Raw genomic sequence first — 21739 nt, forward strand, 5'->3', positions numbered from 1 at the left:
GCAGCAGAGAGCAAGGGCCCAGAAGGGCGCAGCAAGCAGGGACACACGGGCCGAGTCGGGGAGACAGAGACAGACAGATGGACAGGCGGAGAGAGAGCCGAGAGACACACAGAGACAGAGAAAACAGCAGAGAGGAAAACAAAAGTAGGGAAAGGGCAGCAAACAGAAAGAGGCAAAGACTCAGAGAAAGAGAGAAGGGAACAGAGACGAGAGCAGCAGTGAGTCCCACAGAGAAAGAGGAGGGGGCCCAAGAGCCAGGACAGGGAGGGACAGGCAGACACCCAGCAAGAGACGGGGGAGATGGGCAGACACACAGCAAGAGGCAATGGGGGCAGAAAGGCAGGCAGAGAGGATGGCGCAGGTAAGCTCTGGCTGCGGTGGGTGGCCCAGCCAGCCAGAACGGTGGCAGCCGGGCCCCACCAATCAGCCACTGTGAGGACCACCTTGCTCTCCCGCTGCAACCACCCCCAAATACCCCACAGACAGGAGGCTGAGCCACGGGCCCTCCCTGCAAAGAGGCCCCTCTCGGGGTCAGCTCTCCTCAGAAAGCCAGCAGGAGAATCAAGGCAACAGCGCCATGGCCCAGGGAGGCCAGCAGTCCTCACTCCCCTGCACACCTCTGAGGGGCCCCGGGTGAGACGGTTCTCACACCCAGACCCAGTGAGACACAAGGAGGCCAGGACAGTCCCAGGTTACAGTTCCAAGCATGACCTTGAAAGCAACTGGGAAGACCAGCCCATCTCCCACTTGGGGTTCGCCACCCCCATCCCTCGAGAGAGAAGCACCAGGGCAACGGTACCCCAGGCCGGCCGCAGGCACACACACAAAGTGCAGGGAGGACCCTGGCCTGGTGGAAACTGGGGAGCCTCAGTGACCCTTTCAAGTACAGGCCAAATGGCCCTGCAGGCCCCTCAGGCATCACCCAGGGGGGCCGACACGTGGGAGCGAGCCTAGCACCACCATCCCAGGCCAAGCCTACAGGAGCAGGGCCCACCTCCTGATACCCACCCTGGGCGAGCAGAGCCTGTGGCACACAGAGGAGTAAGACTGCCCCCCAGAACAGGCACCCACCAGGCTGGAGAGGGTGTGGGCCAAGGAGGGCAAGGAGCCATAAGGTTACCACAGACTAGGCGGGAACCATGGGGACAGGGGCTTTCTTCCCCGGGGCCTTGGTCAGGGCCGCCTCCTCCTGGCATCTGAGGCTCTGGAGAGCCACCAGGGCCTCCAGCTCCCAAACACGCCTCTTCGGCCAACCACTGGCTTAACACTGTGAGAAGAATGCAGAAGCAGAGTGCCCCTCACCCCCGCTCCCACCAGTCCCCTCCTCACCCTGCGCTGCCACGCAGCCTCCTGTCCCTCTCCCTGGGCTGCCACTCGGCCTCCCGTTCCTGGCCCACTCACCACTGCATCCCCTCACATTTTGTGCACAGCAGGCCTGAGCCATTCTGCTAAAGACAGTTCAGATCTTGCCAGACCAAACCTCAGAGCTCACCAACAGTTCCACATCTCATTCCGGTCAAAGCCAAAGTCCCTCTAGCGCTGCTCTAGGCCCACGCGGGCGGCCTCCTGCACCTGCAACTTCACCTCCCCACACCGCCCTCCTGCACCTGCAACTTCACCTCCCCACACCGCCCTCCTGCACCTCCAACTTCACCTCCCCACACCCCTCCCCACACCGCCCTCCTGCACCTCCAACTTCACCTCCCCACACCGCCCTCCTGCACCTCCAACTTCACCTCCCCACACCGCCCTCCTGCACCTCCGACTTCACCTCCCCACACCGCCCTCCTGCACCTCCGACTTCACCTCCCCACACCGCCCTCCTGCACCTCCAACTTCACCTCCCCACACCGCCCTCCTGCACCTCCGACTTCACCTCCCCACACCGCCCCTAGGCTCTAGGCCTATGTGGGCAGCCTCCTGCACCTGCAACTTCACCTCCCCACACTGCCCCTGGGTTCACTTCACTCCTGGCCCACGGGTCTCTGCTGCTCCTGAATGAGCCGGACAAATCCCTGCCTTAACACTTTCCTAGGCCAGATGCAGACAACCAAGCCCTAGCTGCTGACCCAGGAGCAGCTGTCTGTGGTCACGCTGCCACTGTGGGCAACGCCCCCAGCACCAACACCTGCCCAGATAACTCCCCTGGGAGGGCCAGGCAGGTCACGGCTCACACTCTTCTCTGCTCTGCGCTGACCTCTCCACTCCTCTAGACTGCCATGTGGCAGGGGCTCTCACGCACGCCCCACTGAAACACCCTCGTGGAGCCATCCGTGCTGGAACGAAGGCAGCCCGTTTCCTGTACGCGGTGGGTCAGGCTTTTCTCTTTCCAGGCAGGACCCCGTCTCATTTGTGCCTCCCTCACAGGCTGTTAGCACCACGCAGGATCAAAGTGAACAAGGCCTCCTTACCCAACCTGGCAACACCCCAGGCATCAGATCACCCTGCCAAGTCCATCGTGGGAACAGGAGGTTGCCAACCAGAAAACCCAAGACATGATGAAGGGAGTGGGGAATGAGAGCCGCCAGTCAAGGAAGGGCAGCCAGGCGGAAGGGCACTGCAGAGGGGCCACCTTCCATGATGCTCGTCCCAATAAAAGGCCCAGAGGAGACCTCCACTTACAGCCACGGTACCAGGCAGTACCTCCTACCTCAAACAAGCAGAAAACACATTTTAAACACACACACACAAAGCTAAGGGATGCAGCTAAAACAGTACTTACAAGGAAATTACTGCTTTAAAGTCTTATATTAGAAGAGAGAAAAGAACAAAATCAAAGTCCAGAAAGTCCACCTAAAGAAACCAACAAATTAAACACAAAGGAAGTAGAAGAGAGATAATAAAGGTAAGTTCAATAATTAATAAAATAGCAAACAGACCAATAATAGAAACAATAAAATAAAAAAGCATTCAAAACATTACACAACTCTGCCTAGACAGGTCAAGAGGAAAAAAAAACACACTTGCAAATTACCAAGATCAAGAATGAAAGAGTGAACCTGACAACAGATCCAACATTAAAAGAACATTAAGGAAATACAAGTCATATCAGGCCCATAAATTCGACAACTAAGATGAAATAGAAAAATTCCTTAAAAGACATGAATTATATCAAAACTGACTCAAAAAGAAATAGAAAACCTAAATAGCTCTATATGTATGGCAATAAGTAAACTTGTGCTTAAAAACATTGCTGCAAATACACAGGCATGACAGGCTTCAATATCAGTATCACACAATCCCCTAGAAAACAGAGAGGAGACACACATTGTATGAGGCTCACACTACCCTGATAACAAAACCCAAACAGAGAATCTAAAGGAAAAAAACCCATATATCACTCACAAACCCAGCAGCAAAAATCTTCAATACGATTTTAGAAAAACAAATTCAACAATATATGAAAGAGATAGTACACCATGACCGAGAGGCATTTACCCAGAGGATACAAGGTTGGTTCAACATTCAAACATCGGTGAGTGTAATTCTCATATCAACAGAGCAAATTTAACAAGGAGAAAAACATCTTAATAAATTATGCAGAAAAAGCATGTGACAAAATTCAACACTCATTTTAGACTAAAACTTCCTTTAGTTTAGTTCCTAGTTTCCTTAACTAGAAAAAAGAAGGGGACTCCCTCAACCTGATGCAGAGAGCCTGTTAAATAAAAAACAAAACAAACATCTAGGATACTCACAGCAAAAGACGGAATGCTTCCCTGTAAGATGGGGAACAAGGCAGGTATGCGTGCTTTCACTACTTTTACTCCTCATATTATAAGTTTACCTAGGAATAAGGGGGAAAGAACTAAGAAGCATAAAGATTGAAAATGAAGAGTAAAACTGTCTTCGGTCATACAGACGTGTACATCTAGATAGAAAATCCCAAGGAATCCACAAAGAAGCTCCTGGAACTAATCAGCGAGTGAATCTATGCAGGTCACAGGATACAAGGAAGTACAGGGAAGTCACTTATATTTCTATGGAGTTGCAGCCAGCAAGAGGAGAGGAACACAAATAAGAGAAAGGCCAGCCTGGCTGTGTCCGTGGGCTGGATGACAATATTGTTATGATGCCAGTTCTTTAATTTATCCACAGATTCAAGGTAATCCCAAAAAATTATAGAAAGCTTTTTTTTTTAAAGAAATAGTAATTGACAAGCTGATTCTAAAATGTATACTGAGTTACAAAGGGGCGTGAGAGGAGGAGACGCGTTTGGGCAGCACGGGAGGCAGCACCAGCATGGTGGGCTTAACACCGTGGCACGGGGCGGGCAAGGCGAGGGACAGCTCATGGCCACCTCCTGGGTCTCCAGAGTGGACGGTGAGCCACTGGGGACTCTCTGGAACTTCTGCCTCTCACCAAAGTATCAGAGACATCCTAAAGACGCACTTTCAGGCAGACTCCTGCTAGCATGGGGAGGCCGGGGGGGGGGGGGCAATGGGGCAGCAAGGCCGAGTGTGGGTCCCACTGGAAGGGGCTATTCCGGGAAATGGCGACTCCAATCTGAGGCTGGACACTGCTCCAAAGGCCGAGGTGCCTCAGCAAGGGCAACAGAGCAACCCAGGACCAGCAGGGCACTTGGCCCAAAGACACGGGAGTTCACACTGTCAGAGCCACGGAGTCGCCATCCTCACTAGAGAAGGGACTGATGATGTCAGCATTCCCACTCGCCATCACGAGGCAGTTGCCACAACAGCAATTAGAGCGCCCCTCCCGCTTGCGTCTCACTTACCCATCCATCCTCACGGCCACCGAGGGAGGGGGTCCCACTCCGTCACCGTAGCATGCATGGCTTGGGGAACAGCAGTGGATCGAGTGCAGGGAGACGGATGAGACTGCACCTGTCTTATGACCCCAACACCACAGCGAAGCCCATGTCAGTGAACCTGTGACCCTCACCTGCCCTGGACTGCTTCAGCCAGGAGCCAAGTAAGGCAGAGAAAGCTGGAAACGCTAGCTGTACATTGAGAGAGTGGGCCCATCTCTCCACATTCAATGTGCGTTACAGATGCAACGCACAGAACCGTAACACCCATTTGTTGCCTCAAGAGAAGCTGGCCTGAGATTGAATCTGATGCATCAGCAGAGCCAAAAGAAACCAAGTGAACTGGAGGCTTCATCAAACTGCACCTGAAGCCCCACGACCGCTTTACAAAACCTACGTATCCCCACAAAGCCAGCTCTGCACGGTTTTGGTGAAAGGCCAGGCAGGTGGCTACAGGGTCCAGGAAACCCAACCCGAGCATCCCTCTCCCAGCACTCCTGTGCGAGGCCTGCACAGCTGCCGGCTCGGTGGCTCCTGCACCACCAGCCAGGTGGTGCCATTGCTACCAGCTGTCAGGTGACTGAGGAGTCTGTGAGGCCTGCCTGTGGGGTGTGTCACCTAAGGCCCATTTGCCCTAGCGCCCTGCCCTAGTCTGCCGGGGCCGGAACCGACCTGAGTACGGAGGCTCTCTCATTTGCTTGTCATTATTTCAGATGTCGTTTAGAAGCACTTCATGTCCTGCATATCTCATACCTGCTCATTTACTCCCATGACCACCTGTGTTTTACAGACGAAGACACAAAAGCACCTGCAGGCTGGAGCTAGTGAGCCGGAGTGGGCAGAGGTAGGGTCAGGACCAGCCCAGGCTCCCTGGCACCGGGCCCTGAGCTCTCCCAGCTTCCATGCCAGCTCCCAGGTGACACACTCGCCCTGGAAGACACCCTGCTGCCCGCTCCAGACTCAAGTGGTTAATCGGCGCTCCCGCCCCTCTGCCCGTGTTCCTAGAGACTGCGGAGCCCCTGCCAGTCCCTCGGCTGAGGGGGCTGTGGGAAGAGCCTGTGGCTGGGCTGCTTTGATTTCCTGGTTCCTGCCCCTTCTCAGTTGCCTGTCCTAGACCTGGCAATGCCCCAGGAGTGACTCCATGTAGACCACGGACCAGCTTCATGAGCAGTTGACGCCCAAGTCAACACAACGCAGTGGTGTTGGCGCACAGACCCAGGGACCACCCACAGTGGAGGAGGTGGCCGGGGCGAGTGGACCGGCAAGGCCTGGAGTGAGAGGGCCTGGAAGTGAGGCCAGCAGAGGGCAGCGCAGGCAGAAGCCTGAGGCCGTGGGGCTGGAGACGTGGTGTGGCCATGAGACAGGTCTACAGTCGTGAGGGTCATGCTGGGCGGACCTGAAAGGCCACAGCCCAGACTTTGGGTTTTACCTTACTGGGAGGGAGGCCACTGGAGCATCCTGAGCAGGAAACAGTGTCATCAGATCCACATTTTTAAAGATCACTTTGAGCTCTGCATAGAGAATCCACTGTCGGGGGCAAGACTGGGGAGGGGAGGCCAAGAGAAGACAGTGCAGGAGCCCCGGGTCAAGGCCGGGCCTGGACCAGGAGGTGGAGAGGAGGGAGAGAAGTGCGGGGACAGGGGGCAGCGTAAGAGGAGTGGACAGGCCAGCCCATGACCAGTGAGGGCAGGGGTGGGGTGGGGTCCTGGAGGTCCCTTCCTTGGCCTGGGACTGACAGGGAGACCCCAGGTCAGTCCAGAAGGAACCTAAGTTAGCAGGCGAGAAGGTGGCAGGGCTGGAGGGACACCTGCGGTTCTGAGGCCCCACTGAGGAGGGATTCTGAGCTGTGGGATATGCAGTACCACCAAGAGAGGGGAGGAGGTCAGAGAGGAAAAGAAGCTGGAGCAGATGGATGAGGAACCAGCACCAGTGAAGGGGAGGGCCCCAGAGAGCATGAGACGGATGAGGAACCAGCACTAGTGAAGGGAAGGGCCCCAGAGAGCATGCGATGGATGAGGAACCGGCACCAGCAAAGGGGAGGGCCCTGGAGAGCACGAGACGGATGAGGAACCAGCACAGCGAAGGGGAGGGCCCCAGAGAGCATGAGACGGATGAGGAACCAGCACCAGCGAAGGGAAGGGCCCCAGAGAGCATGAGATGGATGAGGAACCAGCACCAGCAAAGGCCCTGGGAAGCATGGGCTGCACAGCGGGAAAAAACTTCTAGAAGGAATCAACTCAACAGTAAAAAGAAAAATACCCGATCAGGACATGGGCAAAGGATCTGAACAGACATTCCTTCCAATAAGATATACAAATGGCCAACAAGCAGATGAAAAGATGCTTGAAGCCTTCAATTACCAGGAAAATGCAAATGAGATCACCACAAGACCCCACTTCGCACCCACTAGGATAGCCACATCCAAAAGACATCTAACAGCAAGTGCTGGCAGTGAGGTGGGGAGACAGGAACCCTCCAACACTGCTGGCGGGGGTGTAAAATGGGGCAGCCGCTTTGGAAAATCTGGCAGTTCCTCAAAGGGTTAGACAAAGAGCCACGGTATAACCCAGCAAGTCCCGTCCTGGGGATATATCCAAGATAGGTGAAAATCTACACCCACATAAACACCTACCGCAAACATTCACCGCAGCTTTATTCATCGTGGTCAAAATGAAGTCACCCAAATGCCCACCAGCTGGTGAATGGGTCTGTCCTTACAGCAAGACAGAGGGGTGCAGTTCTGCACAAGCTGGTGAATGGGTCTGTCCTCACAGTGGGACAGAGAGGGGGCAGTTCTATCAGCTGGCGAATGGGTCCGTCCTTACAGTCAGAGAGGGGCATGGTTCTGTACCAGCTGGCAAATGGGTGCATCATCACAGTGGGACTGAGGGGCATGGTTCTGCACAAGCTGGTGAATGGGTCCACCCTTACAGAGGGACAGAAGGGTGCAATTCTGCACCAGCTGGCAAATGGGTCTGTCCCTACATACGGAGGGCACTGTGAGCCCTCTCTGGCCCCCTCACAGAGCCCTCCATCGGCCACTCCAGGGGGTCAGCTCTTCACACCCTGCTGGCTACCCCTCTGCCACAGGGACTTGCCTTCAATCAACTGGGATGGGATGAACCGCACACATGGATCATGGTCCTGCCCTGCTTAAGCTCTCGCTGCAGGAGGCAGGGCTGTTAGGACTAAGCCCCTGAAAGAGCTGCCAAGCGCGGGCCCACGGTGCTGAATGATCGTCATCCAGGGCTCCTTGAGCCCTTCTGGTGCTGATTCTGACATGCAAATCCCAGGCCGGGAAGGAGAGCACATCTCACGCGGAGCATCAGCCCAGCTCACCCAGACCCCACTCCCATCGCTGCATGCGGGGCAGTGGGCCAGCAGACTCTCAGCAGCCACCTCTAATGCATCCCCACCAGGGCCACCCAACCTACAGCCTCACCACACTGGGGAGGTGAGAGGGAGGCATCGCTGCGTGCCCCAGGCAGATCAGAGAACGCGGCCCACGGGAACAAGTCCAAAAGCCCCAAGGGGAGCGAGTCCTCTGTGCCACTGTGGAAAGTAAAAAATTTCCTCTTCAAAGTTTCCCTTCTTACTAAAGAATATATCGTAAGTGTTAGAAATAATAGTTTAAAAAAAAAAAAACTACCTTCCTTCAAGCCTCCTTGCTTTTATACTAATAACTCTTTGTTAAGCCCTATCCTATGTAGCTGTTAGATATAAGGGAATAAGTACATCCTATGTCCTTGTATTTTAACCGATATTTGTTCTAAACATGCTCAAGCATGTCCCAGCTCACAGCCTATGTGCCCTCCTTATTTGGAAATGTTATTACTTTTCTAAGTTCTTTTGCAAGCAGCTTCCTCTTTTCCTTTTGTTCTCCATTACCTTTACCTATTCAGGAAAGTTTTAAGTGGTTAGCCAATCAGGTCTAAAGGATCCAATGCATGAGGAATAAATATTCTTGCCTTTCTTTGTTCAACTGTGCTCTCGTGGCAGGACTGCTAACAGGCAGCACCCCTTCTGCAGAAAGTAAAATTGCCTTGCTGAGAAAATTCTTTGTCTGAGCGCTAGTTCTTCTTTTCGGCATCAAGGAACGAGCATTTCTGACAGCCACACACCAGGGGGTGTGCCGGCCCACAAACCATCTCCAGATCGTGACCGCCCCCAGGGTGGAAGGGAATAGAGCCCAGACAGGAATTGCGTGAGCCAAGTTGCCACTGAGCCCCACCCACGGGATCACAACGTGGCCACTGGACTCCAGTGTGGGGGTCTGTGACAGGGAGGCCCGGGCGGGGGTCCACACACAGGTGACAGAATGACCTGGCCACACCGGCCTTGCATGGGATCAGAGAAATGGGCCCCACCTGGTGAGGTTTTTCTGAAGCTGAATGTATTCAGGTGGAAGGACCACCCTCCCTCCCGAGACTGGGTCCCTCCTATGCTGCAGGGCTGGAAAGCCTTTTCCCTGATGAAATGATGGTGGCCATGGATGAAGGTATATTCTTTAAATGTCCTTAGTTGGCGACTTCATCAATGTGGAGGAAATACAGAACCGGCAACCATGTTGGTCTCAAAAGTTATTTTTAAATGTTAACAGTCCATGATATGGAAGCATCAGAGGGGCCATAGAAGCCTCTAGATAAACCAGGACAAGCAGGCTAGGCCCACAGCCGGCCACGCAGGGAGGGTCAGAAAAGCAGTAAGGCGAGAGTATCCAGACCTGAGAGCTAAGGCCAGCCCAGGGGAGAGCCAAGGTGCCAGGATACTCAGTCCTCAGACCAGGACAGTCTCCTACTCCACGCTGGGGCCCCCCTCTCCTCTCCAAGGCCCACAGCGAGTGGTGTCGGTCTTCAGCTAACCAGGCTGAGTGGCCCAGGATGCGCACATGAGGGCCAGGGTCCTGAAGTGCCCATCCCACCTGGCCCTTGTGACCTAACCCAGGAGTCGGGCAGCGGCACAAAGATCTAAACGCAACAGCTTCGCTGGGAACTCTGCTCACCACACTGAAGAGATGGGAGAGCCACAGACCCGGCCCAGAGTTACACAAGTTATGTGCATCAACAGGGCCCTCTGAGAGGCTACGCGTTTCCTGAGCCACAGCACCCCAGAGCCCAGGTGTGACCAGCAGGTCCACAGTCCCTCGCTGAGCTCTGACTCTGAGAATATGCGTGGGTGTGAGGAAGGCTGGCAGGGAATATCGACATGCTAACAGCGGTTCCCAGGCATCCTGTGTCCAAATTCCCTATCACGAGCCTACGTCACTGTCACATCAGAAAACAGTAAGTTTCAGCTTTATAAAAGAGCTTTAAAAAAGAAAAAGCTAAGAATAGAATTGCCCTGAACATCTGCAAAGGGTGTTCCGCAGCTGGTGCGTGAGGCTGTGTGGCAGGGCGCCTGTGGATTTTGAATGGAGACGCTGTGAGGAGGAGCAGAGACTCCAGCACCCTCCACCCTTGTGGGAGCCGTGGCCCCCCCAGCCTCCTCAGTTGTGGCCCTTTCAGGGTGCGAGGCTGGTGTGGCCACCAGTTCTGCACGGGGGAGTCTGAGGACAATGTCCCAATGCAGTGGCCTGGGGCTGGCTGGGGTCCTTGGGGCTGTGGGCATCCTACTCACTGCAGGGCGGGACACAGGCCAGCACAGGAGGTCACAGCAGCAAGTGCAGTGGGGGCCAGCTGGAGGGCAAAGGTATAGACTGCTAGCATCCCCTCGGACCCCAGAGTGCCACTCTAACCACATCCAGGGCAGATGCTCCCTTCCCTCCCCTCTCCAGCCCAACCAGGGCTCCGGCTTAGCAGACAGCACCCAAGGCACCTCTCCCCAACCCAGACCAGCCCAACCCAGGGCAGGCCGCTGGGCACCCCTCGAGGAAAGTCCAGTGGGAGCCCGCCAAGGCTCAGCTCCCTGAAAGGGCAGAAGCAAGATCGGACGCCCCACTCCAACCTAGCCCATGGCTGTGCAAATGGCACATCTGTGTCAACCTCCTGTGTCACCTCCTGTGTCCACAGCTGAGCAGGCCCCAACAGGGAGCCTTCAGGCGTGGCAAAGACACATTTGGAGCATATTGGCAGGGAAAAGTGTGTGCCAGCAGGCATACAGGCATGCACCCCCTGACCTTAGCACACGCATGCGCGTGTCTGGGGCATGCACAGGTGCACCTGGGCTTCTACGTTGGGGCGGGGTGCACCTGCGTGCCCTGTGGAGGGCACCTGCAGGCTGAGGGCCCAGTCTCAGGTTCACAGCACTGACTAGGCTTATCCGCAGTTGCGTGTGCATATGTGCACATGTGTGTGTCCCGGCAGCTGTGGGCAAGCAGCTGTGTGGCCAAAGCCCCTGTGCACAGGAGGACCACACTCCCGCCCCTGCCCCCCAATGTGCACCATGCCCAGGCACGGAGATGCCGTGGCCCACACACTCACAGGCTGTCCCGAAGCTCCTGCGTGTCACTCGGTGTCCCTAAGGACTGAAGGCTCCGCTCCAAGGAGGTTACTGCCCAAGAGAAGAGGGACAGGGTGAGGACAGAAGGAGCTTCCCTGCCCCTATACTCCACATGGGTGGCCCCACTACAGCCCAGGCAGGGTGAGCGGAGCCCAGGGACCAGTGCCTGAGCCAGGACAGACCACCTAAGTGGCCTGGAGGCCAGGGCCTACACTGCCTCAGCATAAGGTCACGCCCGCCAGGACCCCTCCCCAGCTGGCCTGCGACAGGCGCTCAGGCCCACGTGCAGCTCAGGGGCTCTAAGGAGCTGCCTCCAGCAGTCTTGCCCTGGCTCTGTCCACCCTGCTCCCCTCACCCCGTCCCCTGCCCCTCCACTGGCCATCTGGGATGTGGCTCTCATCCCTGCTCTCAGCCTCAGTGACCTCTGGTCTGCACGTCTGAGAGGCCCTGGGATGCTCCTTCCTCCACTGGGCTCCATCCAGATCACACACAAGGTGTGGAGAAGGAGCAGCGTGGGGTCAGGGAGAGGAGCCGGCAGAGGGCAGGGGGCAGCAGGCAGGAGCAGCCAGCGGGAGCAGCCCAGCCCTCGCTCCTTTCCACCCACGAAACCCAGGACTGCACCGCAGGATGGCCTGAGGGGGGAAGCCATATAGCACCCTCGCCTCCCATGTCGCGTCAGTGGTCCAGGGCGCCTGGATGGAGGGGTAGGCCCGGGCCAGACGCAGACTCACCACTGGAGTTGATTCGGGAGATGTTGGCAGATGTGTCCTGGAACAGCTCCTGGAGGTCGCGCAGATCAACCTGGGTGGCTGGGAGAAGACAGGGAGGAGGAGAGAACACAGGCTGAGGGTGAAGCCTGCGGGCCCAGCTCTGCTAACCGCTCTGGGCAATTCCCAGAGGCAGGGACCCGAGAGGCAGCAGAGTGGCCCTGAACCCCTCTCACTGCCTTTGCAGCTTGGCCACCCTGGGGTCAGGGCTGGACACCCGTGCCTGCCTTCACAGTACCCACAAGCTGGAAGGAAGGAGAGAGGAAGGCAGGGGGTGGTCCCTCAGAAAGGCTGCACCCTGAGCTCCCGTACACCGCAGCAGCTGGCATGTGTGCCCGGAAGCTACGAGCACCTGCATGTGGAGGCTCAGAGCAGCATCACTAAGAGTCAAAGCACAGCCCCGATGATGAAGCAACAGAAACAAGGTCCAGCTCTGCGCCGGCAGCTCAGCATTGGAAACAGAAACACTGGTTTCCACACAATGCAGGTGAGCCCTGAGCGCAGCATGCACGGAGATGAAAGCCAGCAGGAAAAGGCCACACTGCACGGTTCCACACATCTACCATGTCGGAACAGACCAATCCTAGGACAGAGCCAGGGCAGGGCAGTGAGAGGGAGGAATGGGCATGACTGCTGATGGGTACGGGGGTCCTTTTGGGGTTGATGAAAACGTTTTAGAATTAGAAAGTGGTGCCTGCCCGCCCTCCAGCCAGCAGCCCCGGGGGTTACAGAGGAGCAGAGCGCATATCCAGAGAAGCTCCTGAAGAGCACTCCCAGCTCCCAGCTCCCAGCAGCTTGATTGCTACCAGCCCACACTCGGAGAGAGGGCTGGTGTCCGAGAGACACTGGGGAAAGGACAGCCATACGGAGCCTGTGTGCAAGGAAACTCCAGGCACGCAACACGGTGACTCTCAGAAATACCGCTCAGAAGCCAGAGCGCACGGGGCAAAGGTCCAGAATGACCAAGGCAATCCCCAAGACCTCTGGGCCAGGCTGGGGAACTGGGGCAGGGACAGAGGGACCCTCCTGGGTGAGGGCCTGCCCTGTGCCTGGACAGAGCTGTGGGTTACACACTTCTGTCACACCACCCAGAATGGCACACTTAGGAGCTGTGTAGTTCACTGTACATAAATGAAAGAAAAGTGAACGGCAAGTAAACCAGCATTCAGAAGGAAGCGCACGGAGGGCTGAGTTCACTCCGAAATGCATGCAGGTGGAGGCACTAAAGGTGCGATTAAACCAGGTAGAGACTCCAGGCTCGCATCTAGGTGCCAGCTACGTGGGTGTCTGTGCAGTTCTTTCAACTTTCTCTGCAAGTTTACAATTTTCCATATTAAAATTTAGTAATAAAAGAACATAGTTTGAGGTCTACAAACAGGTGTGAGGGCTACAAGACGCTAGGGGTGCCGGGGGGACCCTACCAACACCACCCCTGTCTGGGCTGGCCTGAAGTGGCCTGGCATGAAGGGACACAGCACCCCTGGCTGGACATCTGGGTTTCCACCAGGACAAGGCCCAAGCCCGGCTCTGCTCGGGGTCACTGAGCTGCCTGGCCAGGGCAGGGCTGACCCTGGCACTCCATCTGGGAGCACGCAGGCCCGTCCACGGATGCTCTGTACACCCCTGCCTCCCCGGCAAGTCCTGGCCCCCTGCATACTTTCTGTCCAGCTACCTCCACCCTGCCCCAGCCTCAGGCCTTCCGGTCCAGCAGCTGCACTCATGGCAAAGCCTGGAGAAAGGATGAACTGCCAGGCAGCCTCCAGGAGGGCGAGGCCTGAGGAACAGCCCCCCATCACCCAGCACCCACCACCCCTCGATGTCACCATGGCCCAGCCTAGCAGGGTCAAGCCAGGGCCTCAGCTGCATTAGTGGAACAACGAGAATGATGATGAGTTAAATCAAGTTTAGCCTAAAGGCGCCTCCTTATGTATTTTCAGTTTGCCTAAACGTTTATCTGTACATCTTGAACTACAACAACAGGCAGTGTAAATGGACCGTGGTCTACACTTGTGCCAACCACTGAATTTTGGCCAAACGAAACCAACTGTTGGAACCGTGTTCAAATAAGGCAAACGCCAAGCTGTAACTGATCTGTTTCCATGCCTCACTACCATTTTCTGTATGTCACTTTCCTTTTTCTGTCCAAAATCTTCTACCCCATGGCTGTGCTGGAGTCTCTGAGCCTACTCTGGCTGGGGAGGCTGCCCAATTCATGAATTGTTCACTGCTTAACTAAACTCCTTTAAATTTATTTCAGCTCAAGTTTTTCTTTTACCATGGAACAAGCTCTGGCAGGAGCACAAGAACCCATCCCAGGGCCCAGGATCACTCTCCCCCTTCACAGATTGGCAGGGGACCTGCTCAAGGTCACAGGCCAGTAAGTGACACACACAGGGAGCGGGGCAGCAGGGGGGAGGGGGCAGAAAACAAACAAAAAGAATTGCCAGAAATAATGACCAAAAGTACCCAAATTTTATGAAACTATAAACTCGGTGATTCAAGAATGTCACCAATCCACAAGCAGAATAAATATATATTTTTAAAATCCAAGGTACATTATAGGCAAACTGCAGAAAAACAGTGATAAAACTGAGAAGTGGCCCAGAGAACAAACTGCACGTTTCATGAGGAAGAAAAAACATAAGAAGGACTTGACCCTTTCATCAGAAACTGTGGAAGCTGAAAGACAATGGAAGGATGTCGTTAAAGTGCTGGACGGGAAAACTTGCAACTAGAATTCTACACCCACTGGAAACAGATTTCTAACACAGGGGCAGATTTTGACAAGCAAAAGTGAAAAGGGTCGGGTCCAACCAGATGTGAAGTACAGGAAATGTTAGAAGCAGCTAGTTAGGGTGAAAGTAACAGCAAGAAATCTGGATCTCCATGAAGAATTAAAGAACGCCAGAATGGTAAATAGAAAAAAGACACTTTCATTTATTTAAAACACTATCGATTGTGAAAGCAAAATCCATAACTATGTGCCAGGGTCATCATGTGTTATAAATGACGCGTGGTCCTGAATGTACTGAAACCACATCAACGAGGCGGGGTCATCATGCATTATAAATGACGTGTGGTCCTGAATGTACTGAAACCACCTCAACGAGGAGGGGTCATCATGTGTTATAAATGACGTGTGGTCCTGAATGTACTGAAACCACATCAACGAGGCGGGGTCATCGTGTTATAAATGACGCGTGGTCCTGAATGTACTGAAACCACATCAACAAGGCAGGGTCATCATGTGTTATAAATGACGTGTGGTCCTGAATGTACTGAAACCACATCAACGAGGCGGGGTCATCGTGTTATAAATGACGTGTGGTCCTGAATGTACTGAAACCACATCAACGAGGCGGGGTCATCGTGTGTTATAAATGACACGTGGTCCTGAATGTATTGAAACCACATCGAGGCGGGGTCATCACGTGTTATAAATGATGCGTGGTCCTGAATGTACTGAAACCACCTCAACCAGGCGGGGTAATCATGTGTTATAAATGACGCGTGGTCCTGAATGTATTGAAACCACATCAAGGCGGGGTCATCACGTGTTATAAATGATGCGTGGTCCTGAATGTACTGAAACCACCTCAGTGAGGCAGGGTCATCCTGTGTTATAAACGATGTGTGGTCCTGAATGTACTGAAACCACCTCGACGAGGCGGGGTCATCACGTGTTATAAACGATGCGTGGTCCTGAATGTACTGAAACCACCTCGACGAGGCAGGGTCATCACGTGTTATAAATGATGCGTGGTCCTGAATGTACTGAAACCACCTCGACGAGGCAGGGTCATCACGTGTTATAAGTGACACGTGGTCCTGAATGTACTGAAACCACATCGACGAGGCAGGGTCATCATGTGTTATAAATGATGCGTGGTCCTGAATGTACTGAAACCACCTCGACGAGGCCATCATGTGTTATAAATGACGTGTGGTCCTGAATGTACTGAAACCACATCAACGAGGCGAGGTCATCATGTGTTATAAATGACGCATGGTCCTAAATGTACTGAAACCACATCAATGAGGCGGGCGCGGGACACGGAAGTGCATTCCTGTGCGGCCGATCCACCACACAGGACATGATACGGTGCTATTTGAACGCAGGCTGCAGAAAGTTAAAGATCTACGTTGTAAACTCTAAAGCAACCACCAAAAAAAAAGACAAACAGGAATCTCTCATAAGCCCATAGTGGAGATAAAATGGAATGCTAAATAGCACTCAATTCTACTCCAAAAAAAAAAGGAATATAAAAGAAAAAGGGGGAAAAAAAGAGAAAATATGGAAAGCAAACATCAAGACAGTAGAGTTAAAGCCAAACATGAAGGCCTTACACTTAATGATGCATGAGCCGAACACGGCTCGTCCACTCCAGTAGCCATCAACCCCTTGCAGCAATTTAAATGTAGATTTTAATTAATTAAAATTAAATAAAATGGTAAACTCGGTTGCTTCCTGCACTAGCCACATTTCAAGTGCCCAGGAGCCCCATGTGGCAAATGGCTGTCACACTAAAGAATGCAGATGACAGGGCCTTTTCATCATTACCAAAAATCCTACTGGTCAGAGGCACTGCTTTAACCATTCCGACCAAAAAGCAGAGCTTCTCCAATGAGAGTAAAAGCAAGATTCTGGCCAGGCGTGGCGGCTCACGCCTGTAATCCCACAACTTTCCGAGGCTAAGACAGGAGGATCGCTTGAGCCTAGAAGTGCAAGATTAGCCCGGGCCACACGGTGAGATCTCTTTCTACAAAAAAATAAAAATTGGCCAGCTGTGGTGATGTACACCTGCAGTCTCAGCTACTTGAAATGCTGCGGTGGGAAGACGGCTTGAACCTGGGAGATCGACGCTGCAGTGAGCCTTGATCACACCACTACATTTTAGCATAGACAACAGAGTAAGAGACCCCGTCTCAAAAAAAAGGCAAGATCTTGCTCTACAGTGTATACAAGAAGCCCACTTCATATATAAAATCAGATGAAGTTATAAGTAAAAATTAGAAAAATATATCATGTAAACAGTAATCACAAGAAAGCTGGAATGGCTACACTAATATCAGAGTAGAATTCAGAACCACAGATATAACAGAAATAAAAGAAGGACACTTTAAAAACAGATGGTCAACTGACTAAGATAAAACAATTCTAAGTATGTATGCACCTAATATCACAGCTTGAAAATACATGAAGCAAAAACTGAAAGAACTGGAAAGAAACACACAAATCCACAGTTACAGGCAGCGCGGTCAGCAGAGCAGGCAGACAGAAGAGCATACAGGCCACAGAAACTCCAACGCCCTCAACCAGCCTAACCCACGCAACAGGGGAATACACATTCCTGCCAAATGCACGTGGAACATTCACTAAGACAGACTCTATTTTAGGCCCTAAAGCAAGTCTTGACATAGTTATAATCACTGAAATCATACAAAATACATTCTCTGAAGACAGAACTAGCAATCAGTAACAGAAAGGTATCTGTGAATGACATAATCATCTGAAATTACACAACACACTTCTAGATAATCATGTGTAACAGAAGAAATCAAAGAGAAATTAGAAAATAACTGAATGAAATAAAAACACAAGATATTAAAATGTGTATCAGTAAAGCAATGCATAGAGGGAAGTGTATAGCAATAAATACTTAGGAAAAAAAGAAAGATCTCAAGTCAATAATCTGACAAAAGCATTAAGCCAAAGTAAGCAGGAGAAAGACATAATAAAGGTGAGCAGAAACCAATTAAATCAACATCAAATCAATAGAGAAAACTAATGATATCAACATCTGGACCTTTCAAATGATTAATAAAATCAATCGATTTACATGGGAATAATACTGAGAGGATAAAATTATTCAGACTAATCAAGAACAAAAGATTGAATATAAATCAGCAACATCAGAAACGAAGGAGGAGATATCACCATAGATCTTACAGACACTGAAAGGATATTAAGGAAATACTATGAGTAGCTTAATGCTGATTAATTTCAGAACTTAGAGGATGAGTTGCTTGAAAAATACAAAACAATCAAAGCTCACCTGAGAAGAAATAGACAGCATGGATAGCACTGCAGCATTAAAGGAAGTGAATTTGTAGCTGAAAATCTCACAACAAAAACTCCAAGCTCAGAGAGCGTCACTGGCTAATTCTATCACTTATTTGCAGGAAGAGTAATACGAATTCTACACAAATTCTTTCAGAAGACAGAAGAGGAGGGACTCTTCCCAGCTCACTGCAAGATGTATCTTATAGTAATCAAGACAGTGTGGTATTAGCATGAGCAGAGATACAGATCCAGCTCTCCCCTGCTGCTCAGGGGAATTAAAACAGCACAGCCACCTTGGAAAACAGCTTGGGTATATCTTTAAAAGTCACACCAGCCCTACGGCCAGCAATTCAACTTGCAGGTAATAATCCCCCCACAACAAAATGCAAACATCTATCCATACAAAGATCCCACAGAAATGCTCACAGCCTCTTTCCGCCTAACAGCCAAAAGCTGGAGAACACAAAAGCATCCATCGATAGGTGGAAACACAGGCTGTGGTACATCCAAAGGCATGCCTGCCACCCAGCAATAAAGAGGGGTGCACTACCCACTCACACGGCACACACTGGGTTAAGGAAGGCAGAAGAGTACATGCTACCTGGCTCTGCAACTGTGAGACACAGATACCTGATCTATGAGGGCAAAGCAAGCCATGGGAAGTGGGATGGGGTAGGGGCTGGGGCTGGGCTGGGGCTGGGCGTGGGGGGGGGGGGAGGGGTAGGGGTGGGGGTGGGGTGGGGCTAGGGGCTGGGGCTGGGCTGGAGCTGGGGCTGAGGCTGGGCAGGGGCTGAAGTTGGGGCTGGAGCTGGGGCTCCAGCTGGGGCTAGGGCTGGGGCTGGGGCTAGGCCGGAGGCTGGGGCTAGTCTGGAGGCTGGGGCTGGGGCTGGCTGACCAGAAAGGGGCAGAGGGAACCCTCTGAGGCCACAGGAATGTTCTTTACCTCCCTGGGGTAGGAGTCAGATGGGTGTGTTTCACCCAAACTTGCACTGAACCATGCCTTTAAATGGACATGCCACATTGTGTGTGAACTAAACTTCGAAGAAGTCATGTCCGGATTCCAAACAGGGGTGAGACAGAAGCGCACAGCCAGAGCACCCTGCCTCCGCCTCCGCCCCGTGCCTTCCCAGTCTGACCTCCCCAGCCTGACCAGGCAACCTAGCTTTGACCATCGCCTTCCCGGCTGGACGTCAAGCATGGCATTCAGGGCCTGCCAGATGAGCTTCCGCCCTCTGCACCTCACACCCAGGCGGGGGAGCCTTCCTCAGCAGGCAGGCCGGGCTGCCCACCTTTGACCTCTGCGTTTCTAGGCCAGGACTCGGCGCAACCGTGCTTTCTAGAAATGCCTGTTGAGTCACAGCATAACCTCAAGACTGAGGGAGCCGCGGGGAGTGCCGTCCCGTCACCAGGCAGGCTGTGGGGCCTCCCCCAAGCACTGCCTCTGCTACTGCTGGGGGTCCACAGTCACCAGGCAGGGGCTGCCTCATCTCACACCACCACTGCGCTCCTGTGACACCGCAGCCCCGCCAACCACAGCACAGGCATCCTGCTGCTTCCAGTCCCCACTAGGCCAACTCATCACTACATGCAGGACGCCACATCCTGGTCTCAGGAAGCGCCCATTCTGACACATCCCAAGGCTGCCGCTGGAGCACAGGTTTGTTGGGTCCAGGAACCCTCAGAGGGACGGCCACCCAGCTGAAGACCCTGGCTTCACAGGCCGCCAGTAACAACCCCGTGACTCTGGCCGGGGACCTAAGGGAGGTACAGAGAGGGCCCCCCTCATTCCCAGTCCTGTCCCCAACACCCATTCCCAAGAGAAGGAAGAAAAATTCATTGCCCAGATTCCATCTTCACACCATCGGAGCAACCTCACTAACACTCCATAAAACAAAACAAAATGTCAGCAGGGCTTATCAGGACTTCTCTCTGCCGTCCCCATCCCCACCCTCTAGCTCTGCTGTGAACAGGGATAACGGGACACCATAAAATGCCCAAAGGAGGCAGGCACGCTCCCCACCAGGGCTGCATCGCCTACATCTCACTGCAGGCCCCACTTAGCTGCCTGCTGCAGACGAAGGCCTCTGATGAACACTTGGCCATGATGTGGGATTACAAGGGTCTGGGTCCCCACCTGCTCTTCACTGAACCAGGTCCCAAGGCAATGCAGCCCCAGCAGGAGGGGGTCCCCAAGGCAGGAGCTTGAGGAGGGCACCCACACAGCCACTCCACAGTCAGCACTGAGACCCCCTGGACACCCAACACCCACCCCAAGCCTGCCTGGCTGCCTAGACCACTGGGCAAGCTGACAGTCTGCAAGGCTCTGTTGCCATCAGGTATGACACTGGCCAGGCAGTTCCCCAGTGGCCAGAGGGGATGAGCTGAAGGATGTGGACCCGGCTCAGGTTCAGGCAGGAAAAAGCCCAGTCAAGACAGTGTGCAGCCTAACTTGGCTTGAGCTGAGCTGGGTGCCCTACATGCAATGCTAACCCTGTCCCACAGCTGCAGACAGGGCGTGGTGTGTGCCCGAGTCCACATGGAGTGGCCCCAGGGAAGGGAAGAACAGCCCAGGGCCGGCCTTCCCTCTGCCGTCTGGGAGCCACCATACACTGGCCCTAGGGTGAGATGCCTTGGCCCTGCTACCCTGCATGTGAGCTGCTGCCCGATTCTGCTAGCGTGACCTGGGCAGGGCACAAGTGGGCAGCCCACCTCCCGCCCTGGGAGGACCCTTCTTGCCCACTCATCTGGTGATGGACAGACGTGAGGAGAGAGGTAGTAGGAACAGAGGTCTGAAGCCCTAGAAGGCCATCCCCACTCTGGGCCTCTGCACATCCATGATGGTGCTTCAGAATCCACAGAGCACCATCGGGGGTCCTCAAGAAGAAACAGAGTACCCCAAAACCTTAGTGTGTGACTGACGAGGCTGATCATCGCTTCCCCAACTTAGTGTGTGACTGAGGCTGATGACCGCTTCCCCAGCTGACCCTGGGCCAGCCCGTGCCGAGGGAGCAAAGAATCGGATGCGGCTCAAAGCGAAGTTGACGTTGACTAAGCCGGGCAGCTACGTGATGTGTGACGGCTCTTGTTACACTGGCCCAGGCGACCATGGAGATGGGTCTCTGCAGGCCAGGGAGAATCACAGGCCCGTGGACCTATACCGTGGATGAGGCAAGGGAAGCCAGGGCGGGGAGGCAGGGGGTGTGGGCCAGGGCGCCACGGCCGGGAGTGGCAGCTCAGAGCGGCCACAGCAAATGCTGTTTGGCTCCCACAGGGCGCTGAGAAACCAGACTCAAGCACTGGCAAGGTTCACCCCAGGGAGACAGGGTCACCTCCGAGGGCCTCATGGAGAGGACGCGTCTAAACCCCAGCTGCCAATGCCAGAAAAGCTGAGAGCCAGGCTTTGTGCCAGCAGCCATGGGGCAGCCAGGGATGCGCAGGGCAGCTCCGGCCCACCTGGACAACCACTCCCGAGGGAGGTCTGTGGGAAAGGCAGGTGGCAGATGGACACATCAAAGGCAAGGCTCGTTCCCCACACCTGCTGAGTCTGGGCCCTCACCAGCCAAGAGCAGCGGCCCTGCCCTGCAGCGCCCTCCTCCTCTGCGACCAGCCGTCCTGTGGACAGCTGCACCGGGGGTGTCTCCAACACACATGGCAACAGTCCTGCACCACGCAGGCAACTCCGCAGAGGACTGAGAGGGCTAG

General features: G+C 53.9%; 1 protein-coding gene across 6 annotated transcripts in view; it reads right to left on the minus strand.

The window, feature by feature from the left end:
• The window catches only part of TSNARE1 (t-SNARE domain containing 1), a 133183-nt gene that overhangs the window by 49102 nt on the left and 62342 nt on the right, over positions 1-21739 (minus strand). For all 6 annotated transcript variants that reach the window (XM_058444083.1, XM_058444082.1, XM_058444080.1 and 3 more), the window contains 2 exons: positions 11938-12015; positions 11188-11257 (listed from right to left, as the gene is read on the minus strand). In XM_058444083.1, coding sequence (XP_058300066.1) covers positions 11188-11257; positions 11938-12015 — 148 coding nt within the window. The remainder of the gene's footprint in view (positions 1-11187; positions 11258-11937; positions 12016-21739) is intronic.

This window comes from Hylobates moloch, unplaced genomic scaffold, assembly GCF_009828535.3.
Source record: "Hylobates moloch isolate HMO894 unplaced genomic scaffold, HMol_V3 SCAFFOLD_9, whole genome shotgun sequence".
NCBI lineage: Eukaryota > Metazoa > Chordata > Mammalia > Primates > Hylobatidae > Hylobates > Hylobates moloch.